Source organism: Sus scrofa, chromosome 14, assembly GCF_054392235.1.
Source record: "Sus scrofa isolate SSC_HxYL_T2T_F1_AM1 chromosome 14, Sscrofa_HxYL_maternal_Yorkshire_Landrace_v2.0, whole genome shotgun sequence".
Classification (NCBI taxonomy): domain Eukaryota; kingdom Metazoa; phylum Chordata; class Mammalia; order Artiodactyla; family Suidae; genus Sus; species Sus scrofa.
In genome coordinates this window covers 134,518,537-134,535,814 of record NC_139396.1, presented here as the reverse complement: position 1 = coordinate 134,535,814, position 17,278 = coordinate 134,518,537, and the positions used below count along the sequence as shown (strand labels likewise).

At 51.1% G+C, this 17,278-nt stretch overlaps 1 protein-coding gene across 20 annotated transcripts in view; it reads right to left on the bottom strand.

The window, feature by feature from the left end:
- The window catches only part of PAX2 (paired box 2), a 92,603-nt gene that overhangs the window by 59,675 nt on the left and 15,650 nt on the right, over window positions 1-17,278 (bottom strand). For all 20 annotated transcript variants that reach the window (XM_084994728.1, XM_003359329.5, XM_005671388.4 and 17 more), the window contains one exon: window positions 16,656-16,853. In XM_084994728.1, coding sequence (XP_084850854.1) covers window positions 16,656-16,853 — 198 coding nt within the window. The remainder of the gene's footprint in view (window positions 1-16,655; window positions 16,854-17,278) is intronic.

Here is a 17,278-nt window from a genome sequence, read left to right as displayed (position 1 = left end):
GTATACCTGTGTATCTTTCTGTCTATGGCCGGGCTGGGGTGGGGGAGGGGGAATGTGGAAATGAGAGAATTATTAAATGCCAAGTAGATGTGCAATAAATTCCATTGATTTTATAAACTCCAACTTGTCTTCAGTCTCCTTCCATTCTTTATCCTGGGGGCATTGCAACAAAAACCTATTTTAAATACCTTTACTCCTCTCCTCCCCCTCCCCAAAAAAGTGTCAATATTTTATTTGGATTTTTAACTTCGCTCCATAACAGTTGTTTGACCTCCTGACTCGTGCAAGTCACATAAATTCTGGGACTTTATTCAGGAGCCATGTTCCTGCTATTGAATAAGCAATTTGGGAGGGTGAATTAATGACTTGTGCTGTTGCTGGAAAGTCCCTGAAGAAATATTAAAATTGCTTGCAGACTGAATCGATACTCAGTGAACACCCAGCAAGAGGGCTTTTGCTCTGGAATGGCCACGGGAGGCAGGGCTTGGTGGAGGAAGGGGAATTCCTGCACCCAGCTTGGCGAGCCCCCTGCTATCCCACCCCCACCTGGCTCTCCATCCCTGGAGCGCTGTCATTTTCAGTAACAGCAAAGTCGTATTCAACCCCAACCAGGATAGGGCTGATTTGTCCTGTCTCGGGAAGCAGGCTCAGGGGACACTTTACTCTCTTACTAGCAACGAGAGCCCAGGGGCCTTATCGGAGGTGACGGTCTGGACACATCACCTGCTGGAGAGATGGGATGGCACTGCTGCTGCTTTCTGGCAGGCTGCCCTGTGCTGGGGATCAGGAGAGCGCTGGGCGTGGGGAGGCTGCGGCGGTGACCGCTTTCTGCTGGGTATGCAGGATGCCTGGGTGTTGCCCTGCTGGCTCCATCTCCGTGTCTGTCTGACCAGTGTTTACTATCGCGCAGGGGGCCACCTGATTTCAGCCTTTGTGTATGGGTGTGCCTGTGGGATGGAGCAGTTTGAATTGTGCTGTGTGTTACCACGTATTGCTGACACATTCCAGCAGCTGGCTTCAGGTTTGTTACTTGATGTTTTGTGGTATTGTATCAAGGTGACTGCACTTTGTGTAACACTGAGTTGGAGGAATTTGGGTATTGTTTGCTGGCAATGTCTGTGTTTCTGCTTTGAATTATTGTGTTCGCTGATCATATCAGCATCTTTCTTTTTCGTAATGTATGTCTCAGAGATTAGGTTAATGGGTGTCTCCTTGGTGACGTGGATTGAGTAATGATGTTGGAGCTGGGTGGTGGTGTATGATTCGGTAATTACTTTCTCGGTGTGGGTGTGGGTGAGAAGACCCATCCTTTAGCTTTTTAAGCTTCCTCTGGCTTGGCTATTTGCACTGCTCCTTTCCAGAAGGAGGATGCAAGGGGTGCAGGATAAATTTCCTCTTGATGACCAAACGCACACTTCTATTATTCTCAGAAGCAAGCTGCCCTTGCTCTATAGGGAACAGATTTGACCTCACCACAGCGACCCAGGTCCTGGTGCCACCCTCTCTCTATCTGCCTAATTTGGAGAGTTAAGCCCCAGGGCCAAAACCTATGCCTGTCGAAAGTCTAGATTCCTGATGGGACTAAAAGAGGATGGACGGGAGTAAATTTCCGGGTCTCAATGGAAGTAACAACATGAACTCTGTGACTCTGGCCATCAGCATCTTCTTCCTTCCCAGCATCCCCAGATGATGTGGCTCAGCTGTGGCCAGCACTCAGAGGGCCACACAGACACACCCACCATGGAAGAGTATAGAAACCCATACTAGGCATGACCTTCTATTAGGTGCAGGGTCTTTGTTCTGAGGTTGTAAGTATACATATGAATACATCCCCGGGCATGAGATTCCAAATATACAGAGATGCCCAAGAGATGACACATGACTGTACTCCCTTTGATCCAAAGTTGATATGAAATATGGAGGAGTGGCAAAGCACATGGGTTTTAGAGCCAGTGCTGCATGAGTTCAAACCCTAGTTGTTCTACTTAGCCTGGGATCTGAGAGAGTTATTCAGTTTCTCTGTACTCCAGTTACCTTATCTATAAACAATCCTATAAAGCCCTGTGGGGTTGTTGATGAGGCTTAAATCAATTAATGCATGCAACATGCTTATAACAGTTCCTACTGCAGTAAGCACTTGTTAGCTGTTATTGTTACGAAATAAGGATTTACCAAGTAAATCGGCCATAAGATTGGCCTGTGCCTGTGTACACCACATACATGCTAATATAAATAAAACCTACAATAAAATAAAGTGTGTGTGTGTGTGTGTGTGTGTGTGTGTGTGATTTAAGCAAAAATGTGCAAAAAATACAATCGGGTAGCATGAAAGCAGGGGTTACTTTTCTCCTTGACCTTCTGGTACACGTGGACAGTGGCGGCCGGGGGGCAGGACGCTGATAAGAGTCCACCACCACCCATCTCCAGACAGAGGACTGTGGCCAGCCCTGTGCAATGAACACGCAGAAAGGAAGATGGTGGCTTTGACACGTGTTGCAATTATAAAAATTCAAGAATGATTGCGCTCTCAGATTCAAATTTAGCTCATTAAAAATATTTGCTTCCTAATGTTAAAAATCAGGATCTTTACCAGCTAATAGGCATAAATGAGGAATAATGGAATCTAGGTATTAAATTGGGAACCAAGGAAGAAATAAGAAAGGAATCAGATGAGTGAGTGTAAAGGTTTCTGGGTGTAGACCTTACGGGAGTCCAGGGAGCTGGACTAAGTTACCTAACCGGGCTGAAGAGGCAGGAAGAACTTGGGGCCGCAGCCTTATTCCATAGCGCTTTCCATGAGGATGGTGGGTCGGAACATTCTGTGAGTTTAGGAAACATGGGTTTTCATCTTTGCTCATGCTGGGCACAGAGTAAACATGAGAATTCACAGTGTTCAGTTTCTTTGAGTCATCATTCTGAAGACATTAAGCCCAAAGTGAATTTTTTTCCTGAATTTTTAAAAATAAAGTCTTTCATTCCTTAGCAATGGAAGTAACTGCGATACTTATCAGCCACCCATGCTTCCCTGGAATATCCACACACGAGGAACCATAGCAGACAGATTTGGTTCAAATCCGTCAAATATTCCCTCACTTCTTCCTCTCCTCCTTCTTCATCCTTTTCCTTATCTCCTTTTTCTCTCCTCTCTTCCCCTTCCTCTCCCCTCGATGACATTTAAGAATCAGAGGAACCCTTCAAACCCATCAAATAAGGATTTTTTCCCCATTACCATTTCATCTTATCTTTTTTTAAAAAAACGACAAAATGCAAAGCACCACAACCCATGAAAATGCCATGAAGCCCAGAAAATGCCAACCTTCAACTCCTCAAGCAACAGTAGGATCGTCCCAGAGAAGGAGTGTTCAGTCATAAGAAGCACGCATGTGGGCGTGCACACACACGCACACACACAGGCTGGGCTCTCAAACAAAGTGGACAAAAGGGACAATTATCTGACTAATTTTGTGCAATGCTCAGATAACTAAGTCATAAAGGTTTCTTTTTTTTTTTTTTTTTCCTGAAAGTACATAGGACAGGCCCCCTTCCTAAATCCAGAATTTTCACTGTCATTCATGACACATAATTCTGTTCACAGAATATCTTTTTGGCCCCTCAAATTTTTTTATTTAAAAGATTTCCGTGTTTATTCGCACGCAAGCTAGAACTCACATACACTGACAGACACTTAATTTGATGATTACTATTGCCATAATAATAACATTTATTGAGAACTTGTTATCTGCCAGGTGCTATTCTAAGCAGGTTTATGCAGAATAACTCATTTAGCCTTCACAAGAACCTATGATAGAGCTATAGCTACACGACTACCCCCTTATTAGATGAGGAAGGAAACTGAATCCAGAGAGAATATGAGCTTTACCCACAACCATGGAGCCAATGAGCAGGGAAGCTAGATTCTAACTCTGGCAATCCCTTTTTTTTTTTTTTGCTTCTTAGGGCTGCACCTGTGGCATATGGAGATTCCTAGGCTACGGGTGGAATTGGAGCTACAGCTGCCAACCTACACCACAGCCACAGCAAGATGGCAGGATGTGAGCTGCGTCTGCAACCTACACCACAGCTCATGGCAACACTGGAACCTTAACCCACCGAGTGAGGCCAGGGATTGAACCCACAACCTCATGGTTCCTAGTTGAATTCATTTTCACTGTGCCATGAGGGGAGCTCCTGGCAATCACTTCTCAGAGCCCACTTTTTTATGTTTTCTGTGCTACATAGGTTTATGTCTCGCACATAGTAGGTACTTAGCAAAGGTTTTCTGGATGGATGGATCAAAGAATAATTGAAGGATAGAGCATATCTATTAAGGACCCCTAGGTGTTCCCTGGTGGCCTAGCAGTTAAGGACCTGGCATGGTCACTGCTGTGGCACGGGGTTTAATCCCTGGCCTGGGAACTTTCGCAGGCCATGGGTGTGGGAAAAAGACCAAAAGCTGAAACTCCCTGACATTCCCATAAGATGGCCAAGTGGATTCCCTTGTGAAGTCAGGCCTATCAGATAGCTTATGCTCTCTTTGAACAAAGTGATCTGCTGCCCAACCAACTTGCTGGGGAAAGTGTCCATTAGCTGTGCTTGTTTATTTAGCTACTAAATGCTCCTCACCACCAGCCCTCCGCTTGACTTTCAGGCCAAGCCCAGCCTCCCTTCAAACCAGAAATGAGATCCAAATACATTAAAGATGCTTTCTAACCCCACCACCTTGCTTCCTAGAAAATTTCCCTCGGAAAATCAGTGCTTCCCAATGAAAGGAAACACCAGCGAAATGAAAACGGGTGTGGGTGCTGCACCCGGATAAAAACTAAGAAATTCAATCAATCACGTCAACATCTCTAAATCCCCAGATATTTGGCATCATATTGACAACCTTTGTAGATGATTGACTGAAGGTGTGGGTTTTCAGCCAGATGTTTGGGAGTTGCCATAGTCATTAACCTGTTTGTCAGCAAGTGCTCATGCATTTCCAAGAGACATGAGTGAACGCTAAAGAGGAAAAGACGAACCCAGAATGAAGCAGACTAAAGAGGACAGGGGTAGCAGCTATTCGACAAAACTAGTCAGGCAGACTCCATTCTGGGAAATGGGCCGCTGCCCTGGAGATCCCTGAGAACAGGGATCCAGCTCACAAGAGACTCATGTGCTCAAAGACCCTTAAATACCTCCTAAGGCGGTATCCCTGACTGTCTCCAGAACCCCACCCCATCAGATCAGTGGGGCAGAGCTGATGGATCAGGCCTGGAGTCTGGCACAGAGAGTTCACGTCGTGGTCAGTCCACCTTCGCACTGACACAGCCTCATCCTCTCTCCTGAGGCCTCGTGCTTGCGCGCATGCGCACAGTATGTCTCCATTCTGTCAGCCCCAGCTGGAGATTTTGCAAAGCTTGGCGTGCACCCGGTTTGTGCCTTCGTCCATGTACCCCTCGTTGCGATTTAGTGCTCTGCATTTTATCACCTCTCCTACCTCCATTTTCTTCCCCTCTCTTCTTTTTAATGCTATTTACAACTTCCTTAGCCATACTGCAGCCCAGTGATCTTTCAGTGTCTCTACTGATAAACCCAAATGAATTTTCTCACCCAGGTTTTCCCTCCACTGGTCTTAATTTATGTTTTGGTAAACGGGAACTTTAGATCACTTCATTCAATAGCAGTTAGAGTTACCGCTTTTATCGGAGGGATCATGGCACTAAAGGACTCCCTGCAAGGGACACTTGTTTATTCTTAGGAGTGATCAGCTCTCCTCCCCACGTTCGAGAAGGCTGTGTGCGTGCGTGCGGGCATGCACAGCGTCCTCGGTTTGAGCCTCTCTGCTCCACTGCCCTGTGTCAATGCTGCTTGGCACTGCCAGCAAGAGCCCAGTGAAACCATTATGTGGACCAGCATTATGTGACCCTCAAAGTGCTGGAGAGAAATCCAGGTCCTGGGCCCTTCCTCCTGATGACCCCTCGGTTCTTCAAGGAGTAAGCCCACATGTGCCTGGCAGGCCTGCTTCCTCCAAACTCTCCCTCCCATGTCCACCCTTCACCCTGGAACTGCAGAGGTGGCTTGCAATGACATTATTCACAAGCAAAGTCTGGGGTCCCTTCTCCTAGAGGTGTGAGCTGGAGGAGGAGGGTAGGAAGCCAGGACAACAACCCCCTCTCTTTCTGGGCTGGCTGCTGTCTTCTTCTCTTTCTCTTCAATTCTTTCTACAGCTTGTCCTCTATTTCTAACTCTATTTGACCTTGAACTCTGGCCTCTCCCTTCAGACTAAGATGTGTCCCAAGAGGGGCAGAACCTTCAAAGAAGCTGTTACCTGGCCTGACAGGCCTGGAGACTAGTAGCCAGAGGGGCCAGCCCATCACTCCACTCCTGGAAATAAATCCCATTGTATTTGCATTTTAATTTTCCACATAAACAAAGGCCCAGAGTACTCGCTTGGGCAGCATCACTGGACGAATTTAATTAGAAATGAAAAGTTTATAGGGCCCTCTTTAATGCGATTAATGCTCAGTTAACATTTATCACATTCATATGCTGGAATCGCCTTTTTTTAAGCGGCCACTAGCCATGAAATGAATTTCTCTCAACTTTTTCTGTACCCAAGCTGGGAGGTCATCTCCTAAGGAGTCCGCATTGCCCTCCAGGCTGTCTCCCTGGGGCCAGGAATTACCTAATCCTCAAAGCCAAGTTCAAGGGCCATGAGGGTGGGGGAAGAGGCAACTGTGTGCTGGGATGGGGGTGCAGAGGGTGGGAGAGTGGGGGGTGAGCACTCTTTCTAGGAGGGCTATACCCTGTGCAAAGAGCTGAGGGCTCAGTGCAGCAGACCAGCTAAAAGACATCAGAACCTCTTCCCTAATAATAAAAAAAAAAGACTACCTCCCCCTTCGCAACACAAACACACACACACACACACACACACACACACACACACACACACAGAGTCCATTTCTCCGGCCAAAAACCAGGTTTTGGCTGCGGCTGGTTGATGTCGATCCCAGCTGGCTCTCCCTTCTCTCCTCCTGTCTTTGGCCATCTCTCTTCTACCCATTTGTTCTTCCTCATCCTGGGTGCTCTCAGACTCTCCTTCCCAGGCCCATGATGACTGGGGAAAGGAGCTCAAGGATCCAGCCTGAGGACACCTCCTTTTCTCTGGTTCTCCTACAGTCTGTGGGAAGGCCACCCCTGCCCTGGTGTCAGCTCCTTAGGGAAGCAGAGCAGAGTGGGGGTGGGGGGGCACGAAACCTCCTTTGGTCCCTAGAGGAAGGATTGCTTTCCTTATCAAATTCTCTTCACTCTTCCATAAGAGTCTACTGAGACTGGCCTCCTAAGCCAAACCGAATAACCTGGATGAGGTGGAGGAGGAGGAAAGGGAGAAAGGGAAGGATAAGGGACTGGGATTGGGGTTGGGGTGGGGGAGGGAGGGAGGGAGGGAGGGGCGGTATCCACTCGGCAGAGGATAAAAGCAGAAAAATCACCTGACCTTTGTCTCTCCCTAAATGCACACTCCGGACGAGGGACTCAGCACGTACAAATCTGGCAGCTGCTGCCAGTTTCCCTAGCAGCGTGTTACATACACATGTACCACCCCAGCGAGACGCAAAGCTCCACGCACCCTCACCTCTAGCAGCAGAGCAGGAGCACACGTGCTTGCACACAGACCGAATATGTCAGGACCTTCTCTGTACCCGACAGGAGCCCCCACCCCCCATCCGCCCACTGGGACTCAGACCATCCATGCAACCCCAAGCTTCCCAAATACATTTGCTAGCACCCCAAACAGGCGGGTTGTGCCAGGGATGGCAGCGACATTCGTTCTGAGACCAAACAATGCCTTTAGCTGGAAATTCTCTGCATGGCAAACCACCAGCTCCCTGTTAGACAAGGCTCCTTTTAAGAGCTCCCTGGACTGCCAGGGCCATTTAGACAGCTTCCTGGGGCACGAACACCAGGCTTGGCCCAATACCATAAGCCCACACGTGCTTTCCAAAGCAGAGCCACACGGAGGCCCCCAACACGGAGGCACCAACCTCCCTTGGTACCACACCCAAGGTGGGCACCATCTTGTCCTCTAGAATTAGGACAAAAGGTCACAGGATAAAGGGCAGAATGAGGGCCTTCTCCCTGGCCATCTCAGCGGCCTGTCAGGTAGGATGCTGCCCACGAGGATCCTGGCCAAGACCCTGGGGACAAGAGGGAACACAAGGACTGGGAAGAGCTGCCCTAGTGCTCGCTCCCATTGTTTCAGCTCTGGGGTCCCCACTGCTCTCCTTCCTCACCTGCCTGCCCTCTCCCAGTCCCCCGAGGCCCCTCTCCAGTTCCTGACCTTACTGTGCCTACAAAGTGGGTAGGGTTCCCCTTCCAGCCTGCTGCCCTGTCTCACGGCCCTTTCTCCTCCTCCTGCCAGGAGCTGCCAAGAGCCACCGGCACGTCCTCTGGCTTCCTCTGTTCCCAGATGGCTGCAGAGGGAGCTCGCTGCAGAGACATTAATGCCAGGCTGAAGGCAGGCAGAGGAGAGAGTCCAGAGCAAAGCGGCAGAGGCTGGGGGAGGAGGGTGGCACTCTGGACCTCCCTCCCTTCCTCTTGGCCCTTCTCCCACACTCCCTTCTGCCAGGGACCAGGCTGGAGCAACCGCACTGCAGCAGCCCCACAGCCACTGCCCGCCTGCCTTGCCATGTGCTGCCCGGTGCAGGCGGCTGCGCATTCTGGGTCCTATGACTTAACCTCTCATGGCCCTTCCTTTGCTCTGCCACCTTTCTCCTCTTTGGCTGACCTCCTCTTTTTCTCCTTGACAACCTTCTGAGCCTCTCCCGGGGGCAGCCCCGCCAGCCTGCTCTACCAGCAGCCCAGAGCTCTGGTTCCCCGAAAGCTTTTCCTAGGCTCCAGCTCCAGGCAAGCTGCCCAGGCAGAGCCAGCTCCAGGCCTCTCCCTTCCACCTCGCAGCCCCATCACCTCCTTCCCCACTTCCATGCACATCTCCCCTCCGCCCCGCTTTGGCGAGTTACGCCTCTCCCCCACTTCCCTTCCTTGGGGGCTTCTGGAAATGTCACATTCCCTGTCCTGGCACTGAGATTACTGCTCTGGTCTGAAGCAGAGAGATAAGTTAGGTCCAGCTACACAGACCTGAGGCTGCAGACCACTGGCCCATGGAACTGCATCAGGCCTGGAGATGTGTTTTATCAGACTAACTAGCACAAGGTTTTTAAAAACAAACTCTTACTGCCTCTAGGCTGGGCCCGCACACTCCAGGCTCCTGTTTTGTTCAGCTCTCACCTTTTCGGTCTCAGGCTCTGTAGCCTCTCCCACTGACCTTCCCTGCTGGGGGCCCAGAGGCATCTGTGCTCATGACCCCTGCAGCCACATGGCATCCCCGCTAACACATGACTTGCCGGTCTGGACTTTGGGGCACTACCTTCCTCCCCCCACAGCCCAACAATACATCTGAGCATCTCTCAAATGCCAATGACTCTGCCCCTCTCTATGAAAAACACAAAATATCTTCTTATCACGGTATTGCTCAAAACCAAAAGAAAGAGTCCAGTTATTTTTGTGGCTGTTGAAGATGAGCTCCAAGAGGAGCCTGGCTCTGTGGCCTCCTCGTCTCCCTGCTATATGCCCTGTCTCCCACCCGAGAGTCCCCAGGTCTATACAGGGCCTTGCTTCTCCTCCTTCAGTCCCAGGTTATCCTCCTCTTGTTTTCCACACCCCCAACAGCTCCCCTATGCCCACCCCTCCCCAGAAGACCCCAAGCACCCGCCTCTGCCATCATGACCTGCCTGAGGTCCAAGCCTTCTCCAGTTCCAGGCTATGTGTTTCTTTCTCTTTTTCTTTTTGCCTTTGCTAGGGCTACATCTGCAGCATATGGAGGTTCCCAGGCTAGGGGGTCTAATGGGAGCTGTAGACGCCGGCCTATACCAGAGCCACAGTAATGAGGGATCCGAGCCTCATCTGCAACCTACACCACAGCTCACGGCAATGCCGGATCCCCAACCCACTAGGCAAGGCCAGGGATCGAACCCGCAACCTCATCCACTGTGCCACGATGGGAACTCCCAGGCTATGTGTTTCTTAAACCCATCTTCTTCCTTATTTCCCCAGTATCCGGATTATTGGGGAAGGATCTAGAGGTTGGGTCTGGGGCCTGGCCCTTTGGAGAGCTCTGCCAATGACCATGTCTCCGTGCTGCTGCCAGGCCACGTGCTGGGAGGACCTGCAGGTCCCTTGGTGGGCCGCTCTACCAGATCTCTGCAGAAAGGGATGCACAGGGAAGAGCACTTTCACGGCTGCTTCTGCAGTTGGTCCCTAACTAGTTCTCTGTCAATAGAGCTGGGACCCAAGCGAAGATGGACAGTGGCTCACACAGCTCTCCATCACCAAGGTGGCATCACTGCAGCCAAGCCCCTCTTCTTGGGGGCTAACTAGACTATGGAGTGCTATGGTGCAAATAACAATTGAAGAAAAATTTGGTCCCAGTTTTCCCAAATTATGAAACGAGGACGCTTCCGCTCAGCTCTATCACTGCTGCCCAAAGGCCCAATGACTGCTTGGCTGATGGATTGGATGGTCTCAAGGACAAGACGTCCAGCCTTTGTCTGTGACTGCAGGTCACACCCTGTGGGCCTTCCCTGTTCTCCCACTTGGCCTCAGAGCCTTATCTAAAAGCAGACGCAGGCAGGCACAGACACACACACCTCCACATACCCTGGAGACATCAACCTCTATGCCCATAAACCATCATGAATATATTCAAGCTGCACCTTGAGACCCCAAAACAAAAAACCTGTTCAACAGGAGAAAAACATTTCAACCCAGTAGCTTAGTGGTAGACAGATAAACCCACGGTGATTTAATTTTCCACGTGTTTAACATTTGTTATTTGGGCACTGGCTGGGAGACACTTTCTTGCTCCTCAGATCTCCCAGAGGCCCTTCTCTCTTTCTTGGGCTCACACATGGCTGGGTGAGCCACCCCGGACACAGCTGCTCCTGTACCTGCTTCCCTGGGGTGAATCTGAATTCACTTTGGGGTGGGGGGGCACTGAAACAGCAGGGATTCAGCGAAGTGGCGCTCCAGGTTCACACTCTTGCCTGCATTCTTTTAAGGAACAGGAAGTGAGAAAGAAATTCTCCCCAGCATACACAGTTTCCTTTTAATAAAAGAATTCCTGCTGCAGGTAGCAACAAGGAAGGGCCAAGGAGGGACCTGAGCTTTAGGAAGCAAAGTTACAGAGTAGCTGGAGATCTAGGGAGCTGGAGGGCAGACAATGGAACCCCTGGTGTAGGGCACTCCCTTGTGGGCTCAGAGGGAGCCCCGCTCAGAGGGCAGGGTCTTGGGAGCGGCGGGTTGGTTCATCTTCTGCCCTGGTTACTACTATCGCTATTCTTTCTCTGAAAGCATGTTTTGGTCCACAATATTCACTGTAACGAATACAGTCATGCGACCCCCGTGTCCTGGAACAAGTCCACATCCCAACCTTTTCCTACCGCCGCAGCTTCCACCAGTGCCTCTCATCTGCTGGACCTACTTTACACAATAACACCCCCTTGTGCCACGGGCCCATCTCCCGCCCTCCCCAGTGTTCCCTCCTCCAGGCACCCTGCTTCCCTTCCCTTCCCTGCCTGGCCCCATCTCCACTTGGCTAATTCCCCCTGTGGCCCCTGTATTGAACTGTTGTGTTGTCCATTTCCCTGTGACAAGGGCTCTGGTTACAGAGTTATTGATTGGTTTTCATGCAGACAGATGGGCCCTTCCCGAGCTCCCATCGAAATCCCTGGCTGTATGGGCTGATTGTTGCCTCTCGGGGTGTAGGATTGCGCTGGAGACCACCCTCCACGCAACCTCCTCTGCCCAGGCTGTGGACGGTAATAAATGGAGGCAGCCTGAGCGATAATAAAAGCAATTGAGTAGGTTACCTGTGCAGACACAAGATTTATGCCTCTTCATATTTGATGTGATTGTTTTATTGAGTTCTCGGAAGAGTTGGGACACTATTTATTTATTTATTTATTTAGGGTTTTCCCTCTCTTTTCCTCCTCGCATCACCCGCCAAAACCCAACTGGAGCTTCCGTTACGGAGCACCTGTCCTGTCTCCTTCTTCCCTAGAGTTGCCAGCCCAAATAAGAACTCAGGGCAACTGGCCATCGCTCTCACCAGAAAGCCCTCTTGTGGCCTGCCTGTCCACTAGGAGCCAACAGGGCAATAGTCAGACCAACACAACTGCTGGCCAAGAGGTCTCAAATAACTAAAGGAACAAAAATGGCTTTTCAGGCGGACAATTCCAGCTCATTTTAAGAAATAAGAAGGCCAGCAGTTATTTCTCATGTTATTCTAGCGACCCAGGAGGTACTCTCTGGGGCTAGACCGGTGACCAAAGATTCTTAGAAATGGACATGTCTGTCTGCTATTGGTGGCCTGAGGTGGTAGGCCCAGGGCCACAGAAAGCAAGTTCTCTGTCCTTATTTCTCCCATTCCTCTATGGAGAGAAGTCCTTTTCTTTTCTTTTCTTTTCTTTTTTTTTTTTTTTTTTTTTTTTTTTTTTTTTGCTTTTCAGCACCTGTGGCATGTGGAGGTTCCAAGGCTAGGGGTTGAATTGGAGCTACAGCTGCCGGCCTACGTTACAGCAATGCAGGATCTGAGCTGCGTCTGCGACCTATACCATAGCTCAGGGTAATGCCAGATCCTTAACCCACCGAGCAAGGCCAGGGATTGAACCCGCAACCTCATGGTTCCTAGTTGAATTCCTTTCCACTGCGCCACAACAGGAACTCCGAGAAGTCCTTTTCTTAATCCACCAACTCACCTTGGCTCTTTGCCAAGAGACCCCCAGCCCTGACCACCCAACAGCTACAAGGGTATAGATGTGGCAGGCCATGCTGCCCCTCCAGTCCAGCTTCAGGTCAAGTCAGGTCCAAGAGCCAAAGGTACAACATTCTAGAACCTGAGTGTCAGAGAGACATAGACCCAGCCCTGAGTGTGTCTTCCGCATTCCCTTGGCTGGGATGAGTGGCTCCCAGCTCACATGGAAAGGTCTTTGAAGGAACAGCTAGACCACTGCCAGCCCAATGCCAAGCCTCTGATGAAGACACAAGATGGAGTTCTCTAACAGCCCTGGGGCTGGAGCCCTCTTGAAGCCAGCACTGCCACTGCTGGGAGAATAAATATGCTCACTTAGAGACACACAGGCTAAGAGAGGGTGTGGGAAGAAGGTGCTCAGTTGGAAACTGACTCTGGAAGCGTCCACTCGAAAGATCTAGGAGCTGGGAATACCTTGATCCCCAAAAAGTGTAGGGCAGGCAGAAAAAGTTAAGAAAGTAATGGCCTTCTTGCCAGCTCAGTCCAAGACAGTGCCCTCAAGGGATCTTCAGGAACCCCAGACTCCATCTGGAATTTGCGCCTGTGCTTTCAAAGGAGCTATATTCCCTGCCCAGAGCAAGAGCCAAACCTGAAGACTTTGGCATATCATCAGGAAACTCCTTCTTGCCTAGCCAATTGCTCAGCAGTGTAACTAGGTGACTTTTCCCCCTTTAAGGAGTGTGGCGCTCCCTTCACCCCCTCCTGCCTCTGGGCCATTTCCCACACCAGGTTTCAATCTCAAGTCACCTGTTTATAAACACCCACCCTCTACAGCAGCGGCGTACAAGCTGGAGAGCTGGCAAGTCCATGCTTGGCGATCAGTAACCCAATATCAAGAGCTAGTCAGATAAATCTCACAGGCTAAGCAATCCAGTCAACCCTCCAGATCTCTGACGGTAGTCTCTGGGGGTGAGGGTGACGGTGGGAGGCCTCCCTGACCTACTCCATTGGCTCACAGAGGTTTATCTATGAGGATTGCCGATGGGGGAGGGAGTTGGATGGTCAAGCCTACATCGCGACAGGATCGGAGAGAACCAAAACCATTTTTAAAGCATGAAAAGCAATTTTGTCTATAACCATAACAGCTTATTTCAAGTGTGGGTGACAGCCTCTATTTTGGGCAGAAGAAGATGAAAACCCTTATGATTTGGCTCAGGTGGGTAAGCATGTATGGACTTCCTTTCTTGCCTATGGCCGGCACAGGCACACCCTTCCTCACGATGCTTATAAAGTACTAACCACAAATAGGCACCTCACCGACAGTAAAGCTCTGAACTCAAGAACCACCCTGGCCCCTGAGGCATCACACTCTCTGCACAGAGGAAAATGTCCAGGCTCTTCCTACAGCGAGTGAGAATCCGCAAAGTTGCTGGCATCACCAGCGCCTGCAGAAATCCCGCTTTTAGCAGGCTTTCCGGTGAAGCACTGCATCTCAGATAAACCATCTCCCTTCAGGGCAAAGCACCTAGAGGGATGAAGCGAGGGACCCAGCTCGGCAGCACACTGGGAAGCCCCAGAATTCTTTCCAAAACATGGGCCACGGTAGGATTCCATCCCAAAGCCAAATGGAGACTACCCTGAGCTGCGCCTTGTTGACTGAGCAAGCCGGGAAGCCCAGCTGCAGCCCCAGGGCTGGCTGCCCATGCTGCGGGTGGCTTCCCCGTGCCTCTCCTCCCACTCCCTTGCCATCTCCAGCAACACCTGCCCACGGAAGGCTGTTTCTCCACACCCAATGGAAGCCTCTGTGCCCCTTGGTGGTAGGGCTCCACACCGAGCAGAGTCTGCTGCTGTCAGAGCTGTCAAGCCGAGGCCGCTCTTTCTCCCACTCCCACCCCCTTGGCTCACTCCTCTTTCTCCCAGTTCTGGTGAATGTTCCTCCCCCGGAGTTTGAGCCTAGGGTCACCTGTCCCTTGCTCTCTGTGGTTTTTCAGGATAAGAGCATTCCCAAACTTTGGCATAAGTCAGCCTCCCCAAACATCTCAGACAATGTTGGGAGAGGAGGGAGAGAGGGGGTGCTAGACAAGGGGTCTGCTGCCACATCTGCCTCAACTGCTCCAATCCTCCACATGTCAAGAGAAGCAAATGGCCTTAACCACATACGTCTCGGGTTCCTCCAAGGGCTTGAAAATCCTATCACTGACCACAAGCATTTCTGCACAAGCATTTTCTCCAGAACACCAGCCCTCAGCCCCAGCAACATTACTCCTCGGCAGGGCTGCTCTCCTCCCATGACCTTAGTTCTAACTCACTTCCAGAACCAGCAGCCAGCCTAGAGGCTGAGAGAAGGCGAGGCATCTGAACCACCACTCTGGCTCCAGCCTCTAAGCTTCCCCAGCCTCCTCCTCTGGCTTTTAAATGCAAAAGACTCATTCCTCTCCCCAACCAACCCGGTGTCTTTCTCCAGCTCCTTCGGAGGGTGTCTGAATGTCAAGCTGCAGTGTTTTCAATACCTAGCTGAACCAGGCCCAGGGAGCTGGAGGGTTTTCGGAGGGTGTATAATTAGCTGATCAGTATTATGTTACCCTGTTCATAACTGAATAACCATTTTAATACAGATGGCACACACTGGGATAATTTCTGGGGTCGCCTCGCAGTACGTTACAGCACGAGTGTGGCAGAGGGAATCTTCTTTTAGCCAAGGTACATTCTACCAGCTAATTTTACCTGCTGTTTTCAGGACGATTTGGGATAATTCCATATCATTTGCAAAATATTAAAAAAAAAAAACCCTTGATACCTGATGCCAGTTTCAGAAAAAGGCATCACCTGAATTATTAGTTATCCTCATAATGAGCCTAAGAAGGGTGTAAAGAAAAACAAGGGTATGAAACCCTCAACCTTCTCATTTGAGGATTTGTCTTAAAATGCAGGGGGCGGGGTAGGGGCAGGGGTTGAAAAGCCAACCAAAACTGTCTGAAACTTGCACAGGGCCTCTGCCCATGTGGGGTTGTATAGTTCTGTGACGTGGAAGCCATCCTGGGTTCCTGTGTCCATGTGCTATTTTTACGTGGGTGCCCCCTACATGTGCACACTGGCAGGGGACACGCCCTTGGCATGTGCACTTGTCCCAGGGAACACGCTGGAGTGGCTCAGGAACCGACTATTTGGTGCTACTATGTATCAAGTTGTCCCATGTGCCTAAGCCTGTCATCAGCACAGCCTTCGTCCTGGACTCTGGCATCTTAGTGATTGGAGGCATCTCCTTAAGTTTAGCCTTAGGGTCCAGGGTTCTCCCTCCCAACCTGGCATCCCACTCTTGGTCCAGCTTCTCTACTCCCTGCCCATTGCTGGCTGGGGGCTGGCGTTTGCTCTGCGGCCCGGATACTGGTGCGAGGAGGCCAGAAATTTGTGTGGAGCAGGCCAGCGAGGCTGGGCTTCCAGGAGGTCAGCTCTGTGGGAGTGGGCAGGGAGGGTAGGGGAGCCAGGAGAGGCAGCTGCCCCTGGGGAAGGGAGCATGCCGGTAGAAAGGGAAGTCTCTTTGGAGGTGATGAATAGGCACTGGTCATTTTAAAGGCTTCGGCTGTGGGCTGTGATTGTCTCTAGATACCGAGGCGCGTAATCTTGGAGTCTTAATTACCACAAACACTTGGATTCATTTCCAGGATGCCGGCGGGAGAAGCCTGGCAGGGAATACCCAGCCCTGAGCTCTGTCTGCCTCTCTCTGCCTTCCAGGTCCCCTCCCAAAGGACTTGGGGATGGGGAGTGGGAAGCAAGGGCGGAAGCTGGAGAAAGAGCAGCGGAGACCAGATCTGCTGGGCTGGTTCGGGACGCTGGCACCCCACCCTGCAGCCCCGTGTGGCTTGCTCACCTGTTGATGGAAGAGACGCTGGGTACCGTGTCGTTGTCACAGATGCCCTCTGCCAGGAGCCTGTCCCGGATCTCCCAGGCGAACATAGTAGGGTTCTGTCGCTTGTATTCAGCAATCTTGTCCACAACTTTGGGCGTTGCCACTTTGGGCTTGGAGCCGCCGATCACGCCAGGCTTGATGCTGCCGGTCTCGTAGTACCTGCGCCGGGAAGGCCGGCGGGGGTCAGCAAGAGGCAGGCAGTGGCAGGGACAGCGGGGGGCTGCGGGCTCCGGAGCCGCTGAGCCACTCTCCCGCCCGAGGCAGCAGAGCGAAGGGAAAGGCCCAGCCGGTCCGAGCCAGCTTCCAGAGTCCGTGTGGCTAGGGCAGGGCCGCAGCAGAGAACGGAGAACGGAGAACGGAGAATGGGAGGGAGGGCAACAGGACCGCTCCCTCCCAGGAGGTGGTCAAACCAGGGGATGCGCACACGTCAGCTGGACTAGGTACCCTGGGAGCAGAAGCCTGGCTTTTCATTTGGGAAGAGCAGGAGGATCAGCTCTTGGAGGCCTCGCGGCTGGACCAGGGCTAAGATACCACTCCAGCCCCTTTTCACTGAGCACAGAGCCCCTGTGGGAACAGGGACCATC